The sequence below is a fragment of the Monopterus albus genome, unplaced genomic scaffold (genome assembly GCF_001952655.1).
Source record: "Monopterus albus unplaced genomic scaffold, M_albus_1.0 scaffold290.1, whole genome shotgun sequence".
NCBI classification, from domain to species: domain Eukaryota; kingdom Metazoa; phylum Chordata; class Actinopteri; order Synbranchiformes; family Synbranchidae; genus Monopterus; species Monopterus albus.
Window position 1 is genome coordinate 937,440 of NW_018128170.1, and position 24,968 is coordinate 962,407.

The 24,968-nt window shown below is 39.4% G+C and overlaps 3 protein-coding genes and 1 non-coding gene across 6 annotated transcripts in view; 2 read left to right on the forward strand and 2 right to left on the reverse strand.

Moving 5' to 3' along the window:
* LOC109973363 (guanine nucleotide-binding protein G(I)/G(S)/G(O) subunit gamma-2) overlaps positions 1-6,214 on the forward strand; it is a 20,894-nt gene extending 14,680 nt beyond the window's left edge. For all 3 annotated transcript variants that reach the window (XM_020622885.1, XM_020622886.1, XM_020622884.1), the window contains 3 exons: positions 1,243-1,322; positions 4,821-4,937; positions 5,520-6,214. In XM_020622885.1, the coding sequence (XP_020478541.1) occupies positions 4,851-4,937; positions 5,520-5,648 (216 nt within the window). In that variant the 5' untranslated portion in view covers positions 1,243-1,322; positions 4,821-4,850 and the 3' untranslated portion in view covers positions 5,649-6,214. The remainder of the gene's footprint in view (positions 1-1,242; positions 1,323-4,820; positions 4,938-5,519) is intronic.
* Positions 6,215-7,611: 1,397 nt separating this feature from the next.
* trnal-cag (transfer RNA leucine (anticodon CAG)) lies at positions 7,612-7,694 on the reverse strand. The gene has a single exon. It is a non-coding gene; the product is annotated as a tRNA-Leu (tRNA).
* Positions 7,695-7,758: 64 nt separating this feature from the next.
* dusp23b (dual specificity phosphatase 23b) lies at positions 7,759-10,248 on the forward strand. Its single transcript, XM_020622894.1, has 3 exons — positions 7,759-8,187; positions 8,877-9,157; positions 9,773-10,248. Exons 2-3 carry the CDS (start codon positions 8,888-8,890, stop codon positions 9,956-9,958), a joined length of 456 nt encoding a protein of 151 aa, XP_020478550.1. The 5' UTR covers positions 7,759-8,187; positions 8,877-8,887; the 3' UTR covers positions 9,959-10,248.
* A 652-nt stretch (positions 10,249-10,900) lies between these two features.
* afdnb (afadin, adherens junction formation factor b) lies at positions 10,901-22,616 on the reverse strand. The gene is made up of 24 exons (XM_020622864.1): positions 22,426-22,616; positions 22,144-22,333; positions 21,197-21,303; positions 20,940-21,058; positions 20,748-20,836; positions 20,526-20,567; positions 20,202-20,407; positions 19,909-20,054; positions 19,263-19,357; positions 18,849-19,120; positions 18,121-18,319; positions 16,969-17,018; positions 16,008-16,206; positions 15,797-15,888; positions 15,594-15,680; positions 15,415-15,480; positions 15,229-15,302; positions 14,821-14,939; positions 14,583-14,741; positions 14,350-14,444; positions 13,803-13,919; positions 12,806-13,702; positions 11,678-11,777; positions 10,901-11,597 (listed from the first exon to the last, which is right to left on the reverse strand). The coding sequence occupies exons 1-24, from the start codon at positions 22,519-22,521 to the stop codon at positions 11,542-11,544; spliced, it is 3,672 nt and encodes a 1,223-aa protein (XP_020478520.1). The 5' UTR covers positions 22,522-22,616; the 3' UTR covers positions 10,901-11,541.
* Between the last annotated feature and the right edge of the window lie 2,352 nt (positions 22,617-24,968).

Sequence of the window (24,968 nt, forward strand, 5' to 3'; positions counted from 1 at the left end):
CATCTGCCTGCGAGCAGTTTGGAGGTGCAAGATACCTGAGCGTGTAATGTTAATTTTACCTGTGATCCTTTGAATAAATCAGCACTGTTTTGTAGTTACTTGGACTGTCTCGTCTCTCAGAGTCAGTATGGTAAAAAGTACCGGGTACAACACGGGGAAATGTCTAGCCTTTCTCTGACCTTTGGTGACCCTAAAGCCCACTAGTGAACGTGTTATATCTATGCCCCTCATAGAGATATACTGTACACTACATACATCTGTAAGTTAACTTTCAAAAGTAAATACTATCTACATACAGCTACATATACAGTATCAACGGATGCTTCAGTTACATCCAAATGTCCACTTTAGTGTTCAGTTTGAGCACAGACAGGATAGAAATGGATTCATCTGTTTGTGTGACCTGCCGACAGCTGCTAGCCAGCGTTAGCTCCAGAACCAAGAGCTGAGATCAGTGTGCAGTCGTTTTGTCAGTGTGTTACTATTGTCGATGGGATCTCTGGGTCGGCTATACGAGTTAGCTACAGTTAGCTAAGGTTATCCATCCTGAATTACCACAGTCAGTAAAGTGAGACCTAAATTATTTAAACAACTTTTTAGCCAAAGAAAACAAGATTGTGTGCATGTAAATACAGCGCCTCCTCCCAAAATGACGCATCCTAACATTCAACATGGTGTGACGTACCTTCACATTCTCTACATTAAAATCACTGATCCCAGTGTTACCACAACTGGTCATTTTTACACAGTGTATGAATTAAACAAATGAGGTTGTTATTTAATGAGCTTTATGGGAGCTTTTTCTTAACCTTTGAGCCAGGCTAGCTGCTTCCTCCTGTTGTAAGTTTTTATGCTAATCTAAGTTAACCCATGTGCTGACTATAGTTACATGTTTACCTTACAGACATGTTCTCATTTAACTCTCAGCAAAAACATGGATAAATATGTTTTCCAAGATGTCAAACTATTTCTGTAAAGCCATAAAGCATTTGTCCCTGTGACTGTGCGTCACTTTCTCTGTAGTCTGTTGTGTTGTCTCTCTGTCAGTTTTTTCCCTGGACTGGTGTGTGTGTGTGTGTGTGTGTGTGTGTGTGTGAGAGCCAATTGTGACTTTCTGACACAGTGACCAGAAGACAGAGGCTACACACACAAGCTTTGGTGCAATTCATTTGAAATGCAAGAATGAAAGCACGCAGAGCTTCTCACTCGTTTTTGCTTTCTTCATTTTCTCTCTACTTGCAGAGAACTGGGCGGACACAAACTGCTGACGACTGAGCTGCAGGCAGACACTGGGGCAGAGTGCGGAGGAGTAAGCAGGCAAGGTACGTCAAGGAAAGAGGAAGTAGCAATATAACAAGGCTGAGGCCCAGCATGCAAATACCAGCCAGTTTCATAATATCACAGCATAAGTGGTCAGTGATGACAGCACCCTCCCTCTGCTTGAAAAGCAGTGCAACAGCAAACAGCTTTTGAATTTAACCCAACAGCTTCTACAAAGTTGTCAACAGCTGAGACAGTTAAGGCCTGCGTCCATCTCAGTGCATTATTTATCAGTGCCTGTTGGGATGTCACAGTTATCAGCATGTTGACACCATGTGTGGCGTCTCAGGGTGGTATTCAGAGCAGCTGATGGGTAGGAAGGACAAGAGGTTCAATGATACAGAGAGCAGCGGTAGAACTTCATCCTGAAATGAAACCCAGAACAATCAGAAATGAGTTGTTCTGAAGCTAAAAGAACATGCAACAGTGACATTTATTATCTATTTTAAGCTCTTTTAGCTGCTTTGAGGTTCCAGCTTTTCCTCCTTGAGTTGACACACGCATGCATGGGCATCTGCTCCATGTCACCATCTCCTCGCCCCCTCTTTAGATATGAAAATGTCAGCATGGCATTTTCATGTGTTCCACCGACAATAAGCAGGAAGAGAACTGTGTGTACACAGTCACAGGTGTGCTAAATTGCTTTTCCTTAACATTTTGTTTAATATTTAAACTTTTGCACGTCTGTGTTTGCATTTGTTTTGAAAATACAAGTAAAGTGAAACACAGAAGTAACTGCTACTGGCCTAGAAATAATCCAGCACCTCAGCCATGTGAGCTTGCTGACATTAAGCAGAGCTGTGTCATAGTATAGCCACAGAGTCACTAGCATAGTTGCAAACGAATTGCTGGAGAGGTAAGAAAATCAAAACTACGCATTTCTTTCCTTTACCTTCCAGCCCATTAAGGGACAGTTTTCCATTTTCTTTTAAAATATTTACATAAACCATCATGTCTCCTTGTCAGTTCCACACTAGCTAGACAACTTTCTCACAGTCTCTGATTATTTCCTGTAAATAATGAAGCCCTACTTTTCGGTAGACATCCCAGTAACCTTAAAGGGTGTCATCTTTCCCCATCAATTTTCTGGTGAAACGTTGACTTGTTTTGATGTTTCCCTTGAGTTTTGAAATTATATTATGGCCTCAATACAAAATGCACCAAAGACTAATTTTTGCTTGTCAGTTACCCCCTTGTAGTACGTTTCTACCCTGGATTTAGTTTAGTATGCAAGAATTAGAACTCATGATGTGATTCAGTTTTAAACTTGACATGTAATATGACACCCACTGAACAACCCTGTCAGGGATAGCAGGATATTGCAGATTGAAAGTTGACATATGGCTCCCAGATTATAGTATTTTAACCTCACAATCATATCAGTGCACTGGACCCGGGAGTCTGTTGTGAAGACGTATTGCAAAAATCACCACAGTTGATGTAATCAAGGTGGAATGGTATTACTTCATGTCTTTCTGCTTCTCTTTCTTCAGTATTTCAACATTTAGGAAGAAAGACATGATAATGTAATAATTAGTAGAACAATTATTTATGTGTAACATTTTGTTTTATAATCTATGTCAACTGGTTTCACTGGTACAAAAAGGAATTCCTGCAAGAGCTGACACTGTTGTTTTTTGACACATACCCAAGTTTGAATTAAAACATTATAACCCTAAAAGGTGAAAAAGTGCTCAGAGTGAGAAAAACCAGGATCCCTCAGCTGCTCTGACTACAACACAGTGTTTATGTTACACTGGTAATGCTGTGCAGCCTGCTGCAGGTTGTGCTCATAAATCCTCTTCAGATTGTCAGTTGGTTTGCACCGACATTGGCTCCAGATCTCACTGTTCAGTTCAGAGGAAGTGTGCAGCCCTAAAAGATTGGGAATGAGGTAGATTTTTTTTTTTTTTTTTTTACTTCCGTCTCTATTTTAACAGTGAAGTTTGTTTCCAGTGACTCTCAAAATGACAAGGAATAATAGATGTCTGTTTACTCTCAGAACTGCTCCACACGTGTCTTTTGTCCTTTTTGCTTTGAGTCTGATGGGCAAAAACTTTTTCTGTAAATCTTGTCAAGATCAGCAGTTTATCAAGTGCAACAGTCCTAGAACATTCTGGTTCTGTCTTCTGGGATGTGATGGTTGTGCTTTTCTTCCCCATATTTTGAGCCTTTTGACCGTTTGTTAGGAAAAATAATAAGTTACTGGGCTCTGACAATGTGTGATTTGCATTTTTAAAATCATTTTTGACTTATGAATAATCAGAAGAACTGACAAATAGTTGTGGTGCTAAAATGCAACCATGTGTCATTGACCACACTTTGTTGTACTTGGTGTGGTAAGAAACGGGAAACAAACTGGTTGCATCACTGTAGCTGGAAATGAGGAATATTATCAATTTATTATTTTGTCAGATTTAGCTGTTCACAGCTGTTATTTGTTCACAGATGCTGTGGAAGGTGGTCAAAAATGAATAAATCAGATTACTGTGTGAATGAGACTAACTGGTGGCCCTGTTTTAATTAATGAAGCCCATCAGGTCTGCAGGGTCCAGATTCCTGCGGGAGTTACCGGCTTGATGAGCAGGTGTGCCGCCATGGAGCGTCAGTACTCATGCTCAGCTCCGGCACCTCGCTGAGATCAGTCTCAACCCCACGCTGAGTCATACCACGGTGCATACAGACAGTTGACAGAGGGGGATGCAGGGAGGATTGATCACACACCGAGGATGATGCTGTTTTAGAGTGCCTGCAGCTTGATCTGTTTAATCAGAGGTTAGGAAAGGCACATGTACAACTGGTGATGCCAAACTAGTGTAACAGACAGTGGACGAAACATATTGGAAGTAGATGTTTACACACAGGGTACGAGGGGTCGCTGAATGGTTTGATGAAGATGAAAATGATGTGAATGATATGCTGTGACCTTCACAGTCACCAGAGCTCAACCCAGCTGAACACCTATGGGAGATGTTGGAGGAACGTGTTAGTCACAATGCCAAGTTTTATTTTTCAGTGCCAAAGTTTAACATAATTGTTCTGGCTCCATAGACCGACCTGTTTTTTGTTGTGTCAAAGACGAACAAAACCAGGCTGTTGAGTTATCGTCCCTCACACGAGGCAGGAGGTGGCCGCTGCCCCTGTGTGATACTGTGACTGAGAAGTGGACATTCGAAAAAAAACACTGTTCTCAGTCCAACATAAGAGTTTTTATCTTTGGAACCAATAATGTGCCTTAGCCATTTATCTATTTTAAATATAGTGCTGGACAAAGTGCTGCCCCCTCACTCTCCTCCCACCTTCTCTGCCTCCCCCTCACTGTCATGGGCTGCCTAGCAACTGACACCATAAATAATATGCCTGTGTCTGTGGTTTGCATGCCTATTCACAGGCATGTGATAATAAACTCTGCATGCCTGCTACTTTACAGTGCTCATCTCCACCAGTTGCACACTGTGGGTGAACTACAGCATTTGGGATGTTCTTTCTTTTCTGTGTAGACAGCACACAAGACCTGACTGATAGCGCCAATGGCGAGCAATAACACAGCCAGCATTGCACAAGCCAGGAAGCTGGTGGAGCAGCTGAAGATGGAGGCCAACATTGACAGGATAAAGGTGACTTGATGTGTTTTTCATCTACTTTGCACTGAACGTGCATTGAAAACAACACAGCAACACATTATATGATATGGTACCTCATCAGTTTTATTCTTTGTTCAAAATAAACACTCATTTCAGTTGTTTTCAATGTGATACAGGACACAGATGATTTACAAATCACTATTTTCAGTTTTAATTTTGATTTTACATATTGCCCCAACTTTTTCTGATTTGGGGTTTTAAGTTAGCAACATGTGTCAAAACATTTATGCACATTTTACAACTTGTTAAACTGTCTCCCTCAAATACTGGGTCACTTTAATATATTAGGTACCTAACTAAGCTGCCAAATTAGCTGAACTATCCTTAACAGCAAAACAGAATTCGTTTGCAAGACTATTCAAGTCATTAGAAGCAGTAATTTACTGATAAATCCTGCTGTTCCTTACAGAAAACAATAAATCTGAATTGACTGGAACTATTTGAAGCTACGAGCCATGTGACCTGCTGCCATTTGTGACCCCTCAGTGTTGCAGCTCTTCTATCTTAAGGGCTCTGGTACTGACATGTGTTTGCATGCGTGTGCTTAATTTCCAGGTGTCAAAAGCTGCGGCGGACTTAATGTCATACTGTGAAGCCCACGCCAAAGAGGACCCTCTGTTATCGCCGGTGCCTGCGTCAGAGAACCCGTTCAGGGAGAAGAAGTTCTTCTGTGCCATCCTGTAAACATGCCGTGGCACCTTCAGCAGTCTGCTCAGTGTGGGACTTTGAACATGGACGTTCAAAATACATAGAAGTCTTCATGTAGGAAGGCACGGCAATTACTGCCCCCTTTCTCCAATGCACCTAAAGAGTGCAAAAATTAAAACCACAGAGATAACATATAACCATTCAAGGGGTTGTGATTGCTTTGTTGAGCAGTGTTGCAGCATGTTGAAGGGGTCTGTGCTTTTAGATGACACAAAAGAAATGATGTTGATGAGTGTGATGGTAAGATGTGATGGACAACCAGTCAGCCTATCAACTTTTCAGGTTGTGATGTGTATAAAACAAAAAAAACAAAAACAAATGAGAATAAAAATAACAATGTGATTCTTTTGGGACTTCCAGATGTTCATTTAAATGGTTTGTGGGCTGAGCACTGTAGGACAGCAAATGAAAATACGCCTACCACTAGATGCCACCTGATTATTGGAATGTTTTTTTAAGTTGTTTATGTTTATTTCAACTTTACTTATCACCGAGATAGCTTTCTATAACTATGTGATTACTAAGACTGCTCTGTTATTGTTTTTTAACACCAACAGGTTATGAAAGCTTTTTTTTTACAGGATGTTTGAAACATTCAACTCTGTGATTCTCTTTACAAATACGTTTCTGAAAAATCAAGTCTATCAAATATCTGACAAATGTGATGCAGTTTGTCTCCTTCAGATACAAACCCTCTTTCTACTATTTGTATAAAATGACTAGCAAGTAAACTGTGCTGTGCTGTGAGTTCTGAATGTTTGTGTTTGTATTATTAACTATTGCATGAAATGGACAACAGTTTTCTCTCCTTGCTTTCATGTGGAGATTGTATGAAAGACACAGCCTCCATCTGGAAGCGCCAAAAACATTAAAACAAGATTGATTTAACGTGGACATCTTTTAAATTTAAAATAACATTGGTGACAGATTTATACAGTGCATTGCAGGTTGAAAAACAAGATGAAGCAGCAGCTTTCACAGTCTTCAGATACTAAGAGGTGGATTTGTGGACTCACTGTGTGCAAATTGTTCCATTTATTTCAAATGTTAGGTATTATTTCTATACACAAACTAAAAGAAATTTAAATAAACCCCACAGTTTGTGACAGTATCCCTTAAATTTCCCATATCTGCATGTTTCAAAGCTCAGTTGAAGCTGTGTAGTGCTCAGACTGAGAAACAATAACACTGTGGTTTGTCTGAAATGGAAATACAATTTCACAAATATTTCTTTGTAATTTACCCTATAATCTAGTTTCTGGCATCCTTGAAAACTCTCCACTATCCTTGAAAGCTCTCCACCACGGTTTCAAGTAAAGTTGTCTGACTTTCATTGATACTTGGCTCCAGCCAAGCTTCTGGCGGTTTAACAGGTTAAATCATCTATGCACCATTTTCCATTTTAGGAAGAGCATTGGTATTCTGCGGCAGGAGAAACACATTTTAAATGTTGTGGATTTGGCATGGTAAGAGCCTTTCTGTGATATGACAACCTCTGGGTCATACTGTAGTTATATCCTGGGATAAAGATTATTAATAAGATATTTTACACATTGAAGAGATCTGTTCCCAAATCAGGTTTGTTGTAAGTGTTAGGAGACAAAATCCACAGTTTATGTAAAAAAATGATTTCAAAGAGTATCTGAACTTAATATGAGGCTTCAGTCGTCTGTGTTAGTGTTAGAAAAATCAAGTAGATACCTTCCAGTGTTTCACTATTTTTAGTACAATATTCCTTATTTGTCCCTCTACACTGCAATGGCATAAAGAAGTAAAGGATCTCAATACAGTTCCACCACTGTTGTTAATTCAATATTGGAAAAACTAAACATAAAAACCGATAATACTCAGGAGCGGAAACATATGGAAAGATGGAATGAAAAGATTTAGCTCTCTACAAACATGAAATAACTATAGTAATATTTAAAAAAAATGTTACTGTCAGAAGTGGGATTCGAACCCACGCCTCCAGGGGAGACTGCGACCTGAACGCAGCGCCTTAGACCGCTCGGCCATCCTGACATACATACAGAGTTCATCAAGCTATCTTATAATTCTTATTATTCTGTTAGTGCTATAGTTTAATTTCTGTATGATGATAAAATGTCTGCAGTCAAATCTGTGTTTGAACAGTGAAAAGAGCGATACCTCTTCACGGAGCTGCTGTTCGTTTTATCAAAATAGTCTCTTAATCCTATCCTCATACTTCAACCCCACCCGACAACAATGGGTTAGTTCATGTTGCTTTTCAGAACGGATTAATGACAGCTGCGTTCCATCTTGGTGGATCGACGGGTAGGCTTAACTATAGCACTGTCCCACCTAGTATTGCAACAAACTTAAGTTACCTTGTTTTTATAAGGTGTTTGTAGCTGCTTTTACTGTAGTGAGCACAGTGAGGTTTTATCTTATTCACGCCTGTCAGCAGTGAAGGGAGCAACTATCTTAACGTTCAGCTAAGTTAAGTAGCACCATCTTGACAAGAAGTCTTCTTCGCCCAAAAAAACCCTGTACTGTAAGTAACTTTACCGATATTTTATGGGATATATGGATCATTGATCTAAGATAGCTGTGTTCAATGATAATGGTTAGCCAATAGATGTATTAGCATAAGCTAATAGCTAGCGCAACGTAGTATGAATATGGACATCTGCTGTTAGCTAGTTAGCTTTATCTCCAAGCGGCTCTAAATTAATATATAGGCTAGACAAATTTGGCACAGCATGCTTATCTTATCGTACTAATCCTTCAGTAAAACTAGGTGGAGTCTGGTGAGCGTTACGGAGTATATTTATACATCGGGCCTATGCTTAATATGTACTGTTGATAAACTGATCCCTCAGTAAGACACTGAACTATCCAGCCTAGCCGGTAATGCTAATGTTTGCTAGAAAATAGCCTGACACTACCTTATAGTATAGCTAGTGTGTCATTCTTGTAGTGAGTGTTTACATTTTGCACAGGTTTTTCAATCGCTTGACTTAAATTACCCAACTAGTTGGAAAGATAATATTTATTTAAAAATGTCGTGCTTAAAACAGTTTTCTTATAATAGACTTATCCCTTGTTTTTATATCCAAAAGTGTGTGTTTGAGCTACGTACTTTGACAGGTTTTGCTGCTTATTTCAGTGTTTTTAATAAGGCATATCAGGTTCTGCAGCAAAGTGATGCATGCAAATATGGCTCTATCTACCTCTCTTCAGTTTAACAAGCCATGGCCTCCGCTCCTCCACACAACTTTTCCTGGGTTGAGCCAGGCAAACTGGCTGGCATGGCCATGCCCAGGATGCCATGTCATTACCAATATCTGCTGGACAATGGTATCAAACACCTGATTTCTCTGAGTGAAAGAAAACCACCTTATCACGACTCATGCCCAGAGCTACAACTGCATCACATCAAGATCGCTGACTTCACTCCTCCTTCATCAAGTCAGATTGATCTATTCCTCTCTATCGTGGATGAGGCCAACTGCAAGGGGGAGGTAAGAGCTCAGATACTTGATGGACCGTGATGTGATGGATGGTTCTGCTTATAAAGTACTTCTGGACTCTCCAGGGTCAAGTCTGTTTAGCTGTCTCTCAAGCTGCAGTACTGCAATCTAAAACATTTGGCATCAGGTGTATTTGACATTAACTGATCCCCTGGAACAGTGTAAAGGGAAAAACAGCCTTGCAGTTCCTTCACCATGCATGAATGAAAAGGTAAAAGGCTGTAATAGTTTGTCATGTGTAGGAATGCGTTCCATACATTCAGTTATTAAAACCCTCATAACAATTGTGAAAGGTTATCAGCTCCATGGCTTTTACTGAAACCTAGTCAGTTGTTTATCTGATTTTCTTCTCCAGTAATCAGAAGGGTGTCAACTAATTGCTCTTATCATTTATTCTGCCAGTTATTTTCTCAATTAAGCGATTAATCATTTGTTCTAAAAAAAAAAAATTTGAAAAAGATGTGAGAATACTTGTCATGATTTCTTCCCACTAACGGTCTAAAGCCCAAACATCTTCAGTTTGAAGTCACAGACAATGAAAAGCCTTACTGGTAATCAACCACAAATAAACATTGTAAAATTTATTGTAACCTTGTTCCTCTTTAGAGTGTGGGAGTTCACTGCCTGCATGGCTATGGGAGAACGGGGACCATGCTGGCCTGCTATCTGGTGAAAACCAGGAAGATTTCAGGGATCGACGCCATCAATGAGATCCGGCGACTGCGGCGAGGCTCGATCGAAACTCATGAGCAAGAGAAGGCAGTGGTACAGTTTTACCAGCGAACAAAGTAGATTTTACAGTTAAAACACAGTTCTGCATTTGGAAGGAAACAGATGCAACAATGATTATTACAGTTATTAAACTTAGAAGTGCCTCAATTATATTCCTAATGAATACTTCATTATCTAGGAATACAAAAATACAAAAACCTATGTTCAAACAGGTGATTAAAACAAATTTTATCCTGGATAAAAATACTGAACTGAAATGTTGAAATTGCACACAGTAGGTCAAGGTCAAGGTGTTTGTCATATGCACAGTTAGGAAACGTCTTTCCCTGTACAATGAGATTCTTACTTTGTCGTCCACATGAATGCCACATAATACAAGTGAAATGTAAAGTAGATGAGCAATAACACATCTAAATAGGCAGTAAAATGTAGTATGCTACTGGGACATTTACTTAGGACAAACCTTTTGTAGTTAGTACATACCCACACTGCCTATTCACATGGTACTGTATACTGTACTGGATACCTATGCTTGCACATTATTACATTTGTTTACACACTCACCGGCTACTTTTATTACTGTAGGTACAACTGTATGTGATTCAATGCAACACTTCCACCTTAACATCTGTGTTTAGGAAGCTCAGAATGTTTGTTTTTGGTGAAATTGTCATAAATATATAAATTATATGTTTATTATTGAGGTCATAGTTAAAGGTGGTGTTGTACTGGATTTCATTATGTTCAGAGGTGTCTCTCTATTGTTATATTATAATGTAGTCCAGTATAACACCACCTTTATAATAAACATATCATTTAATTTATATATTTGTGACAATTTCACCAAAAACTGAAACATTTTGAGCTTTATAAACGGATGTTAAGGCGGAGATGTTGCATTGAAGCGCATACAGTTGTACTTATGTTCAGAGGTGTCTCTCTATTGTTATATTATAATGTAGTCCAGTATAACACCACCTTTATAATAAACATATCATTTAATTTATATATTTGTGACAATTTCACCAAAAACTGAAACATTTTGAGCTTTATAAACGGATGTTAAGGCGGAGATGTTGCATTGAAGCGCATACAGTTGTACAAGTGTGCCTAAAAAGGTGGCTGGTGAGTGTATATACACGTTCCTCTTCTGTTTACAAGGCTTTAACCTCCATTTATGCACTGGACATCAGAGAAAAGGAGGGGCTGGTGCTCCTTGAATGGGAGCTTTTCAGGAGCTGACACTCTCTTGGTTTTCTCCTCCTGGTTTCTGCAAATAGACTATTATATTAGATGGAATACTTGAATTGTATTGCTCATGTGGGAGCATTTATGGGGACACAAACAGCAGCTTGGGCAGTTTTAAAATATTTTTATAAAGTGTAGTTTGCAGATTTTACTCAGGGACTCCTCTCAAACACTGGTAAAGGGTTAGGGTAACAAATGAAAAAACAAATGATTAAAATATCTTATTGTTTGATGAAGCGGAATAGACAAATATCAGAAGATTATTATGATAGCACACAACAGCGCATGGACATTTTTGTGTCATCATGAGTAGAAGTGCTGTATTAATAGTTCAGACGCTTGTAAGATTTGATTGAACTTCTATTTTATGCTTCAGTTGCCAAAAAAATGTCGACTCACTCTTTTGACGCCATGTTGTGAACAGCTCGAGTCAGTCCACTTGATCTGTGATCTGCCAAAAACGTGGAAATGAAAATCATATAAATTGATTAAATGAAATGGCAATTATTTATGTGTTTAGCGAACAGGTACCTGTTTCTGCTCTGTTTTCTGTCTCGGAGAGGCAAGTTACTTCCTGCTGTTCCACCTCTTTTGGTTCGCTGTTGACATTTCCTCCAGAGCTTTTGTTGCTCTAAAGATGGAGAACAAAAATAAATAATTAAATATAGGTCATTGTGGCTTTTTAAAGGTTGCATATATTATTCATATTTCTCTGTAGTTTTCATAGAGCTATTCCTTTGTTGGAAGTTTATTAAAACATTTTAAACATAACTTTAAAAGATGCTGTGGTCACTCATTTATGTAAGTTATTGATAACATTTTCAGTGTTTTTATACAATGTAAAATATGTTTTGACATATTACAACATCTTTTTTAGGTTAGGAAAAGTCTTACATGCATGATATCATTGTAAAAAGATTTATATATATATATATTTAATACAAGTATGGAATAAGAATTCATAGGCAATGTTTTAATGTAACCCATATGATAATACCAGTGCGTGAGACACCATAATCGTATTTTACCTAGTGTTGAGTCGTAAATAAAATGTTCATATGATATACTGTATTTGGCACAAACATTTTTGTGGCTGCATGCTTAAATAGATTTATATATATATATATTTAATACAAGTATGGAATAAGAATTCATAGGCAATGTTTTAATGTAACCCATATGATAATACCAGTGCGTGAGACACCATAATCGTATTTTACCTAGTGTTGAGTCGTAAATAAAATGTTCATATGATATACTGTATTTGGCACAAACATTTTTGTGGCTGCATGCTTCATTCACTTTCTTTCAAAGTGACTAATCTACTGGCAAAACTGGTTTGCAAAATCTACTGGGCCTAGACAGCTGTTTTACTTAACTATGTTGTAGTACGTCTAAGGCCTGCGACATATGAGGTGGGGTGGCTGTGGCTCATGAGGTAGGGCAGTCAACTCCCGGTCTCCCCGCATGCCTAAGTGTCCCTGAGCAAGACACTGAACCCCCGAATTGCTCCCGGTGGCTTGACTAGCGCCGGTGCATGGCAGCCTGTTGTCATCGGTGTGTGAATGTTGTGGGTGAATGGTGTATGATCTTCTGTAAAGTGCTTTGGCCAGTGCAACACACTGTGAGAAAGCGCTATATAAAATACAGTCCATTTACCATATGTTTCACCTGTGCTCTTGTCTCCAGTTGCTGTATCATCACCATCATGTTGAAATCCTCATCTTCCTCCTCATCCTCTCCACTTCTCTGAATTTCATGCAGTCTTTTCTGAAACTGCCACTCCAGGTGGAGTTTGCGGAGTCGGTCGTTCTCCTCTGATGAATGCTTTGCTTTAGCCGGAAGCTCCTGCACCTCCTGCTCCAAGAGCTCCATCTCCCGAAGCCTCTGCTGCTTCTCCTGAGCCCCCCTCCTCCATGGGTCAGGCAGCTCCTGGGGGTCTTTTTGCTTCCTAGGACCTGTACCCTTCTTCTGTTGACTGTAAGGTTCTTGGAAAGAAGCATGTTTAGTTGGAGTAATGCTTGCTTGGGATTTTGCTGCTTGCCCCCTGCATGTGCTGGGTGTTTGTTGCTGTGATGAAAACAAGGGCTGGGGTGGCTTTTCAGTTGAAGAAACGTGGCATGCATGAATACAATTATCCTGGTTTTGTGGACTTTGGTTATGTCCATTAACTCTGAGAGGTTGACTCATCTTTACTGCCAGCAAAGATGAGCTCTGGAAGGTGGTGAGTGGAGCTTTTAACTGGGTCTTCATTGCTCTGGTTACAGGGATGTTGATGCGTATCGGCTGGATTGAAGGTGTAGGTGTTGGATGATGTGAAAAAGGGGTTTTTGAGACACCGGTGCCACTTGTACGAGACCATTGCTGGCGATTTGTGTGAGAATTGTTATCAGAGAGGATGTTGTGAGTGGAAGTACTTGAGTGAAATGGGAAAGACGGATAAGCGGTCATGATTTGCTTTGCACTCCAGTCCTGCTGCTCCCACATCTTCTGCCTTTTGTCCAGTAGGGGGCATCCACTGTCCAAACAGAAGCTCTCCTGTGAGAGGGCTTGATGCTGGAGGGGTAAATACAAATTATTGTAGCATTTATAAACAATATCCAAATTTTAATTTTTTTTTTTTTGTATGGTGCCATAAGGGTATTTACAGACTTACCATGAAAGTCATCTTACTGGAGCGCTGTCTGGATGTTTCCTGTGGTTGACTAGAGCTAGATATGTTCTTATCCTGGGATTCAGGGGTTGGTAGTGTCAAATACTCCCTGTGAAATGTCTGAATAGAGGGGAAAAAAGTAAACAAATGGGCCCTTTTGTGTCACAAAATCAGCACATTTTGTAACTATACAGTATTTCTTTCCACTTGGGTGTATACCTGACATTTCTTTAATGCAGCTGAATGATTTAAGCATCTTTTTTTTTCCTCCTACAAAAACTAAATGTACTTTCAAAAAACATTGGGAACGTTTTTAATTAAAATTCAGACCTTTCCGCAAATGCCTATGAAAGACCATGGCAAAAAAGAAATAATGCATTTTTACACAGAAATATGGGAAAATTGTAAAACAATATAGAGCAATATTGTTAGAGAGAAACATTTTCTGTTGTCAGAATCAATAAAAGATCCTTCATGTCTACTTCCTGTAAGTGTTCACCCTCTACTTAAAAACAAGATCTCCTATCGGCGAAATCTAGAAAAATCTCACATCAGTGCAAAGGTTGATACTGGAAACGGCAGCAACGTTGTTCCCCCTCACAGCAGGGTCGGCAGGTTCACCTCCGTCCACCAGGCTGACGTCTGCTGAAATAGGGAGAGAATAAATACACCGCTGTTGTTCGTATGACTCACCCACAAGCAATAAACGCACAGTATTTCACATGAAGACATGTACTGTTTGTGCCCAGCAGTGATAAGTAATCAGAAGAGAAGTGTACCCACTGGTCATGTTGGGGTTGGAGTGATAAAATTGCCTGTTTCTCTGCTTTATCTGGTCTTTCTTTTTCTGGCTGCTTTCGTGGAGCTTTTCAGAGGGACCAGGATCCACAGCACTGTACAGCATGAGTGCTTTACTGTTTGACTTGGCATCGTGTATATCTCCTTGTCAAGCAAGAAAATATCTTAATTAGGACATGAAGGACAAATTGAAAAATGCTGGTTTAACATATTGGGTTCTTACCTGTATTCCCATCTGGAGCTGGTTCTCTCAGCAGAGCCCCCAGGCCATGGTAGCTTGCTGCAAACTTTGCAACACGTAAGGTCACGTCGGGGCCGGTTTGCATCATGATAGCTGCCGCCCTATCAGATAATAAAATTATTTCTCCAGTTGATTGCTTTATTAAACGGTTAGCGAAGCAAGCTTGCCATTGACCTTGCAAACGTGGGGAGACTGTATAATCAGTCTCATGATCTGAATTGGATGACATGGGTCTTGATCTAGAACTAAAACGCTGAGCTCTTTCATGTTGGATAAGTTTTGACAATAGAGATTACACTTCTATAAACTTAGTACCAGTTTCATTACATTAGCTGAAGAAATACCTTTCATTGGACATTCAATATTTGGATAACACTGTTATGTAGCTACCTTTCTTGGCTGAGGCCAATCAGGCTTTGACCATCCACACTGAGCAGTTGGTCCCCGACTGTTAACCTGCCAGTCTGCACCGAGTAGAGATATACAAGATCTATTTCAGTCTTTCCTTGTATAATTTGATTAGATACATTTTTCACATTTCCAGTTCAACTGAATCAAAATTGTGATAGATCTCACCATTTCAGCTGGTCCTCCCTTGACAATAGATTTGATATAAATCCCAAGGTTACCCTGCCCTGCTCCCTGTGGCAAAATAAGAGGAGGACGTTAATTAGCTGAGACATCTGCCAGATGGTTCCAGTTTGTGAGCACATCAAAATTAGGATAAAATCTCTGGTCAAAATGGAGACGATCACCTTGGCAGCCACAATGCTGACCCCCATCCTATTGTTCACAGGTTTGTTCAGTGTGATAGTCACCATCTCTGGCTCTCTGTGTGCTGCCTGTTGAAGAAAATATAAATGAAATGTCCTGCATAGGTGCTTGATTTTATCTTGAAATTAAATTATGTCAGCACATCTGGAACATAGAACATAGAGTAATCTTTGATTTTGTTTACCAAGTAAGAGCTCTCTGCAGAGGGTGTAGGTTCACTGAAGTACACAGTCCAGTCACCCTTGGAGTTCAGCTGGTATGTTAAAGAGCAGAGACCTGGAAGAGAAGCATGTCATATAATACAAATATGGAATAAAGAACCCATAATTCAGGTGCGTTTATACTAAATACAACACAACCCTGAGATTTTATTTTCACATTTTAGAGTTCCATACCTTTTTGGAAAATTGGCTCTAAAAACTCTTTAAACCCTGGAGGGATTCCTCTCACAGTGTCACAGGAGTATCCTTCCTTTGGCAGCAGGAAGGGCAGGTGTAGGTCGAGGCTCTCCTCTATCTGGATGCCCCGTCCTTCACTCCGAATCAGGTTATCTGCTGAGGCCTCTGCAGCTGTCACTACAGCATCAATCAAATCCTGCAGTGAGGATGACAAATTAATCTGACGATATAAATATTTCAAGGAAAGGTCATTCTAGTACCTAGACTAGTATTTTTCATCCTGTGACAAGGCTTCAGAGGAGGGAAATCCAGTCTGCCTCCCATGACCTTGAGCAAAATACTGAAGACCTGGCTACAGCTGACCCTCACCTCTGACATCACCGGAGATATATGTTTAAGTACACCATATCATCAAAGTAGTTATAATAATGGTGCTATAATGATTAAGTTGCAGTGATGCTGGTTTTAGCTGTAGAGGCAGTTGTTTTAGTACAAGTACAGTAGTGTAGTAGTTTCAGTTACAGCAGTGATATAGTTTTATTAGCTGAATATAATCAATACATTTTTTCATGTACTGAAGTATAATTTTGAAGTACACAATTCAATATTTGGTTTATTCTATATATAGGCTACATTAGGCTATTCTACAACATTTCATAAAATATTGTCTTGCTGTAAATATTGATGTTTATTTGACAGCTATAGTTTGAAGATTAACATACAATGCCTGTAGTATATTCAGCTTATAAATAATTTATCAGTGAAACTAGTATGTAGTTAAATTTTCACCACACAAATGCATAATTCACCAGTAGCTATACAATATTAGTACTGCTGCATAAAGAGTACTTTCCCTTGTGATACTTTCCACACATTTTGTTGATAATTCTTGGTTCACTTGAGCAAGATTTTGAATGCAGGACTTTCAGTTGTAAATGAATATTTCTACTTTTCTTACATCTTGTGGTAGCAGTAGCACAGTAGCACCAGTTTTACTAGTAGCAGAAGCTGTAGGGATATATGTAGTTGATTACAGTACTGATAATATCATAAAAGCACTAGATGTACTATTCATCAATGGTAACAGCAGGAGTGGCAGTTGTCATGGTGATGGCAGTAGCAACTGTTGTTATGGTAACAGCAGTAGAAACAGTTCCCTGAAAAGTAAAGTTGAATAGCCTATTACTATAGCTATTAATATTTTGGAGGTTTAACTCAGCTGTACTAGTATTAGTATCTCGCGGTGTGCATTTACTGTAATAAAACAAAGCCAGGCTGATAGACCCGTGACTGAAAATCTAACAAACCCGATAGGTTTTCTTCTTATGATGATGACGGCGGTTTGCAAGCCAACTTAAAGTGCATTACCGCCACCTGCTGGGCGGAGTGTGGACCGTCCCGATAGGTTTTTAGTAAAGGCGGGAAAGTTAAACAGATAAAGCACCGCTCACTGGGGCTACCACGGTTGGCCGTTGCGCTTTTCCTTCCTTTTCATGAACTTATGATTGCTATCCAGCTTGATACCGATGCCACAAACGGCTGGTCGATTTCCCGTGCTGCTGTCGACAGCCTGTAACCGCGACTGCTTTACTTTAATAATGTAAGTATTTGTGGCTTGCAGCTGTAGGTGTTTTCGTGTTTGGCTAATGATAAACTTGATAGGGTGCTAACGGCTGCTTGCTCAATGTAGTGATGGATTAAAGGAAGCTTTCTGAAGCAGTGACTTAAATATAAAGCTAGTTTATTGAAAATGGGTCTAAAGTGCCGACATCTGCTGGCCAAACCCCTGATACTGCATTTGTGTGGGTGGAGTAAATATGAGACCATGTAGAAGCAATTTGTGTCAGGGTTAAAGTAAGTTTATACTGTACGTTACGACCTGCTTTCATGCTTTGTGTTTCAGTGTTTAATTCTTAATTTTATATACTGGTCATCCGATATGCACTGTTGATCGATACTAAATATGCCCAAATATCTTCTCTGTGGATTCTCTATATTTACATAAAAATTTGTGAATTTGTGAAAATTTCTTTGTGAATTGGAGTAATGGTAACTGTTACTTCTACAGTCTCTTCCTCTTGTTAAAATTCAGCATCATAATTTTAGTTACAGACAAGAAGGACAACTGAAGCTTGATGACTGAAGAACAGCCTGAAAGTACTCACATGGGGGATGCAAGGCTCAGTGGCTGCATAGAGGTAGGTGGATAGTAATGTCTGCAGCTGCATTGAGTTCAACTTGAAACAGGTTTTTTGGATGTCCTTGGCATGGTGCATTGAGTACTTATTCATGGTCAGCAGTGCAGTTGCCTGGAAACAGCCAGGAAATGCTATTTTAACCATTTGTACTGACTGAAACATCAAATATACGCTCTGACACTGAATAAAACCGGATAGAAAAATAGCAAAGCACCAGCACATTCAGAAATGTATTGCAAAAACCTAATATAATGAATATAAAATTGAAGCTTCTGTTTTCATGCATGTTCAACTGATGTGTTTTTCCTTTTTGTAACTGACTGTATTTGGACTGCCAAATATTTTAACTTTAGGTTTGACCAGCTTCTGCCTCCAGAATAGAAAGTTCACAGAATTTCTCTTAAAATATGTCTTACCTAATATATTCCACCCTTTGACAGGTGCCACTGTAACAAGAAAATGTAGGTTGTTCACTTCACCTGTCAACAGTTTTAATGTTGTGGCTGGTCAGTGTACTTATACATGAGAAAATGTACAATTTGAAAAGACAATTTGATTTTGTTTTTGGTGCATGATTTATTTTTTTTTGTATATGACCTTTCGTGAAACCCCAGGAATTTAGAAATGAATTACATCAGACCTGTATGATATGTCCCAGGTGGCAGTCGGCAGCCAATTCCAGGCCTTGCCTCTCTGCCCAGGCTTCAATGGCGGTGAGCTTCTGGCGGAGAGTAGCTCCCCAGTAGTGGGAGCGCAGGCCTGGGGTGTTGGCCTCTGGGCTTATCAGCTGGTTGAAGAGCCAGGCACTAATGAAATGGAAGAGCTGGGAGAAGAGCTGGATGGTGAGGGCAGGGTTGACCCGACAGTGGCGTAACAGAGACATGGTGTTCATCAACGTATTCAGCACCATCTCTGTGACAAGCAAGATAGAGTATAGCATTTAATAACAGGCACCTAATGCCTTACAGCATCACAACTCTGCCGAGGGTCACCAACTGCATGGTGTATTGAATAAAATCATTGTTGGTTTAGTGTCTGAATAATGAATATTTACCTATACCAGCCGGCAGAGGACCCTGTTGCCCAGGATCAGTCAGAAATTTTGGCAAGTGCTTCAATAACTCATTCTGTAGACATTGTAGCAGGTGACTAGGAAGGAATAAAATGCACAATAAAAATAGAAATGTAGCCTTTAGCTAACAAGCCATTAACTCTGTTAGGCTAAATTCACACTATGTCAACATTTCTTAGAATCGCACATCATCATGCAATAAACAGTAATCTTGGGCTGCACTAACAATTATTTTAATTTGTCAATTATTTTTGGGGTAGTTCAGTCTTTAAAAATATGCATCACTGGAAAAAAAACCTGACAAATAACTGATCAATAGCTAAATTGCTTGTGTAAACTGTGCGGTTGGGGTTTGGGAGTTGCAGTGAGAAATAACATATTTTTAAATCAGTTTGATTTGGTGGAAAGAGACATGCCGTGCCTCTCAGATCGTAAAGGCATGAATAGGTGTGGAGCACGGTGAGCAGGTTCAGATGTAATTTCAGGTGCATTTCTGGTTACTTGTTTTTAGTCCAGTGACTTTTTTGACTCCTTTGGTCTTAGGTGATCTGTTGAGTGTGTGGTGCAGTTTCAGTTTGAATCCAAATGCATTAAAACACTGAAATTCCTGCCATGTGTTGTAGTCTACCTGTAAGATTTGTGCACCAGGTGGGATAGATCCAGCTGGCTTTGCTGTGTGAGTGGGCTGAGGTCTTTGTCATGCTTGAAGAAGTTTAGCAGCTCAGCAGAGTTGGCCATCCAAAAGGAGAGAGCCCCGGCCATGGTCTGCTGCCTCTGAAAGGTAAATATAGCAAGGTCGTGTAAACTGTCAGAACATCTGACAGATGTTTTTGTCATATTGTGATTGTCAGCAGCACTTGGTTTAAACAGTATCTCAGTTTGCTTATAAACTAGGCCATTTATCCAGTTTCATGGACTTGCCTGGATGACCTTCCCTGTCATAGCCACCATTTTGTTTGTGATCAAGGCTACACTGTGCGGATGTCCTAATGGCGGAGGGCTTCGCTTGTAATGGCGTTGCAGAGCGAAGCGTCCCGCAGCATAGAGGGCATATGCAGGTGAGAGCTTGAAATGAAGTGTGGAGCTGCTGGCGTAATTTATGACTGCAGACAGGAAGGCTTCCTCCACTAAAATGTAAAAAACACCAGCAGGGGGCAGGAGGACATTATGAGAGGGACAGCCAGTGAGCTTATAACTGATAAGTATGAAAGTAGACAAATATCTTAAACTCTGTCTCCTACTCACAGTTGTCACAGAACATAATCCCAACTGGTAACCCAGGTTGATCTGAAAAGTCAGGATGAAAACACAGAGTGCTTTACTCTTGAATTATGCTGATAATGTTATAAAATATAGTCCTCACTGATTAAAAGTAAATATGCATGTACTGTTACATGGTCTTGTTTATGCATTACACTGTAGTTTTCATTATCATTTCTATTCTTTTACAATCTGCAGATTACTCACCGAGGGAAGCCTGGCTCTGTTGCTTTTTCTGTGTGCACCCCTCTTTTGTCTCATGGTCACAAACACTGTTCAGTGGCTTTTCAGTTGACCTGGGTATTTGTTTAAAATTGTTGGATGTAATTCTGAGAGTCAAGCAAATTAGGCCTGGGGCCAGTAGTCTAAAAGAATAATTACTGAATTGAAGCATTTTACCTTTGCTCATCTTCTGAAACCCTGTCAACAACTTTGGTTTTGTTTTTCTTTTCTTTTTTCAATAGTCTGCTCTTGAAGGTTTGAATCAGGCCTCCTTTTTCCTTCTCATGCCAGTTTTCCTTTATTGTTCAAAAGGAGCATGAGATATTATGTGAGTGAATATGTGAAAGTGCAGGTTAAAATATCATACAACTGTCAAACAACAACTTGATGAGTCCAGTTATGACTCTTATATAAGTACAATAGATTGAGGATACCTGAAAATTCTGCTTGTTTTTCATGAGCACAAAACATCCTTCTCTGTTGTCTGAGTTCCAGTTTAACTGCACAACCAAAGGTCTTTCATCCATATCCAACTTGCGTCCTAATCCACATATGAAACACAAAAATGGTCAGAGTATGCATGTTAACAGCCTAAATGAGCAGTGACTACATAGCATCATAGCGATTGACTTAAGTGTAGACATATATTTTTGATATACTCACTGGTGCTACATGAATTGTTTAACTGAAAAAGAGTTCAATTAAGTTATTTTCATTAGAGTTTAATCTGCCTAATACTTTTTCAGTTAGTCACGTTGTGTGTAACATGCCATGGAAAAACAGCAATTAGAAGTTTAACATGACATCTTGAAAGATAATCAGCACATGTCAGTTAATTTGGCTTTTTTTTCTTTAATTGTTCAGTTTATGAAATGTAGAAAAACTGTGGAAAAAACAGCCATCACTATTTCCCAGAACAATTATTAAAATGTCTACCAGAGCACAAATCCAAAGATACTCTGTTTAAATGATGTGACAAAGACAATTCCTTGTTAGAAGCTTGAACCAAAGAATAGTTTGCACCTTTTTCATTATTTTTGTTTGAAAAATGACTTAAATGATTATCAAAATTGATTAATCATTCATAAATTCACTTCTATTTAAATTTAAAAGACACTAAAGTATGATATCTTCACATTTTGTGAAGTCTTTTCTTAGTTTTTTTGCTTGAAAACAGAGCAATTAATAAGATTAGTATAAATTAATTTTCTTTAGATTCAATATTTGACTAATTGTATAAGCTTTCAACAAAATATAATTGCATGTCCTTTATGCATATCGTATGATAATTTAGTGACTGGAAGTCACATCAAAGACACAACAACGAGCCAGACTGTAACTGATTGTTGTTTAACTTTGGTACCCTGACTCCAGCTCTTACCCTTATTGGTGTGGATCTCGTACAGAGAGTAACTAGTCAGCATTTGCACATCAGGCCTGAATTTTTCTGAAAGCGTTTGGATGAGCTCATGAGCGGAAGAGTTGCTGCAAACACGAAGGCACGTTGTAGCCATATTTCCTCCAGCATGATCCTCAAAGTAGAAGCGGATCACGCCATGAAACTCCAGGTTCTGCTGGGGAAAAAGAAACCAGTGTTGTAGTGCTTCCTATGTTTACCAGACACGGAGAGAATGAGGGTTAATCCAAACTGCAAGCGACTCACCTCATCAGGTTGGCTTATTTCAAACAGGTCCAGTCTGTTGTTATTCCACTGTGTGATAACTTTGGCTAACTTTTCTCGCTCTTCCTCCTCTGGCATTTTCACAAATTAAGCTCAAAGTTCTTATCAGACCGACTGATGCAGATTTTCTTCTTTGTCCTGGGCCTATCTATTAACACCCCACCCCTTTTTTAATCTGTTCCCCCATTAGTTAGAAACTCACTGTACTGTGCAGTGAATTCTAATTGCCTACTTCATCCCCACATTCACTTCTCTCCTCCAGGCCCCCCACCCCTCTGTTCTCGTTTAACGGGTCAGTGGATCCTCGTTATGTCAGACAAACCGTTTCCTAACCATATATCCACCACAGGCAAATAATTCTCATTTTATAGTCACATTTAATCTATCATTTTCTCTTTATTTGCCATCCCTTCGTGCATGTTTTGCTAGTGCATTTACATGTATTTAACCATTTATAATATATTTTAATCACACTGCAGAAGTTGTTACCATGAGAGATTTCCATCCTTTTTGACACAGATATTTATGCATGAAGGAATCCCACTTCTCACAGTTTATAGTTATATCCTCCCATTCAGTCAGCATTATGTATGTGGGGCAGCTTTTGTTAGCTGCTCCAAAGCTTTCGAGGTAAACTCACAGTACAATGGAACAAAAGCCTTAACACAGTCTGTCTGTCCCTTGGTTGAATCTGTAGTATACCAGTAAAAACCTGAACAATCGATGATATTGTTGTCTGGATGCTTGAAAATGCAGAGGAGACGCCTGTCAGGGGGAAAAATGTATTACACTTTCTGTCATGATGATCCATGTGATGCAAGGTCAGAGCCCAGCAACATAATTCTGTTTATATACATTTTTTAAGTAGAAAGAACTCGGCTGTGTCACCTCACTGCAAGAAGGTTCCGGGTTTTAGCCCCGGGCGACCCAATGCCCTTCTGTGCGGAGTCTGCATGTGCTCCCTGTGCCTGCGTAGGTTCTCTCCGGGTGCTCCGGCTAGATACCTAAATTCCCTGGGACTCCTGAGTTATGCTAGGTTGTCTCTTAAGATTGTCACTGTTACATAATTATGTCATCAATTCTTGCCCTTACTTGGACATGTGGTGTGACAGATTAGACTAAGGGCAGGTGGTAGGGCAGGTTGTCCTGACTGTAGGGCTGGGAGTTTGATCCCCGGCTTATCAGGTCCACACATAAAAGTGTCCTTGTGCAAGACAGTGGAATGGTTGCCCTTGCTATCAGTGAGTGTGTATGTGAATGGGATGAATCAGTGAGTGTGTATGTGAATGGGATGAATAGGTAACTACTGTGAAGCGCTTTGAGTGTGTAGAAAAGCACTATGTAAGTAGAAGTTCATTTACTATTTACATACCGGTACCTGACAAATCACAAACTGCAGTCATTGATGACTTGTCATGTCATTGAAAGGTGGTGCCTGGGACCGGGAACAAGAATGAAACCAATAATAAGTACAGAGAAATAAGGCACAGTAGGCTTTGGCTACACTGGCAATAATAGGATCAATTCATTGTTAGTTTTGAGTTTTTCATGGGATTGCTTGACAAGAAGAGAATATAAAATATCAGACTCATCCTATAAGAGACAAGCTGTAAATGATTTATAATTGACCACATGGTGGCACTATTTGACCTTGATACATGAAAAATCAAAGCATTTCTTTTGACTGATAGATTTGGCTAAATAACAAATATACAGCAAACAAAATAACTGTTCTTCTGCTGTTCAGTAAAACTGTGGCTCAGCTATATGAGACCTTTATGCTATTTAAGATTCATCCACCAAACTTCCAAAGTGTAAAGTGATCTAAGATCCTCAGTCTTACTATAAATGCCCTGGTGAAAATAAGCATTGTTGAGGTGTGAGGTTGCAAAGGTTTGGATCTGCCCATTTAATTTTCTAACACCTTCTGTGTTGCATCTTTTCATAGTGCAATAATGTAGTTAACACCTTCAAAGTTCTCAGAATATCTTATGTAACACAAGCCTGCAGTAACAACCACTGCAGTACATTTTGCAGTACTATTCACTGGCTGTAAATCTAATGAGCAGATTCTAGTAGGACACCAAGTGTATTGTAAACGCAACACTTTTAAAAATAACCCAGTAATGTTACAGTTCTCCATGGCTTCAATTGTACAATCAGGCTATTTTCCTCTGTATCCTTTCACTTGTCTTTCTCCCTGTCAGAACGCACACATATACAAGAATAACATAGAAAAGATAAAAGTATGTACCTTTCTGCTGCACCTGCCAAATCGTAAATCTTAGATTTATGAGCATATACTTTATGTCCCACAAACATTACAGACTGGCACCTTTTCTTGCACCTTTCCTGTCATCTTTCCCCCTCCTGACACTTTCTTCCTGTAGTGTTAGTAACACTTATCTGCTTTATTTATTTATTTACATTTGTCTTCCCTATTATGCTCAAACATCAGTAGGTATATAGAAAATGGCCAAATATATTCTTTAATACCTTGTTATTCCAGAACCCCTGGAAATACA

What these genes read in the sequence shown, in the direction of transcription:
- dusp23b (XM_020622894.1), top strand. Translation starts at nt 8,888, where the DNA reads ATGGCCTCCGCTCCTCCACACAACTTTTCCTGGGTTGAGCCAGGCAAA. An exon ending in AGGCCAACTGCAAGGGGGAG is followed by an intron (nt 9,158 to 9,772) that starts GTAAGAGCTCAG and finishes GTTCCTCTTTAG; the next exon opens with AGTGTGGGAGTTCACTGCCT.
- afdnb (XM_020622864.1), bottom strand. Translation starts at nt 22,521, where the DNA reads ATGCCAGAGGAGGAAGAGCGAGAAAAGTTAGCCAAAGTTATCACACAG. An exon ending in AAAACAAGCAGAATTTTCAG is followed by an intron (nt 21,059 to 21,196) that starts GTATCCTCAATC and finishes TGAACAATAAAG; the next exon opens with GAAAACTGGCATGAGAAGGA. An exon ending in CTCCAACCCCAACATGACCA is followed by an intron (nt 14,445 to 14,582) that starts GTGGGTACACTT and finishes TCCCTATTTCAG; the next exon opens with CAGACGTCAGCCTGGTGGAC.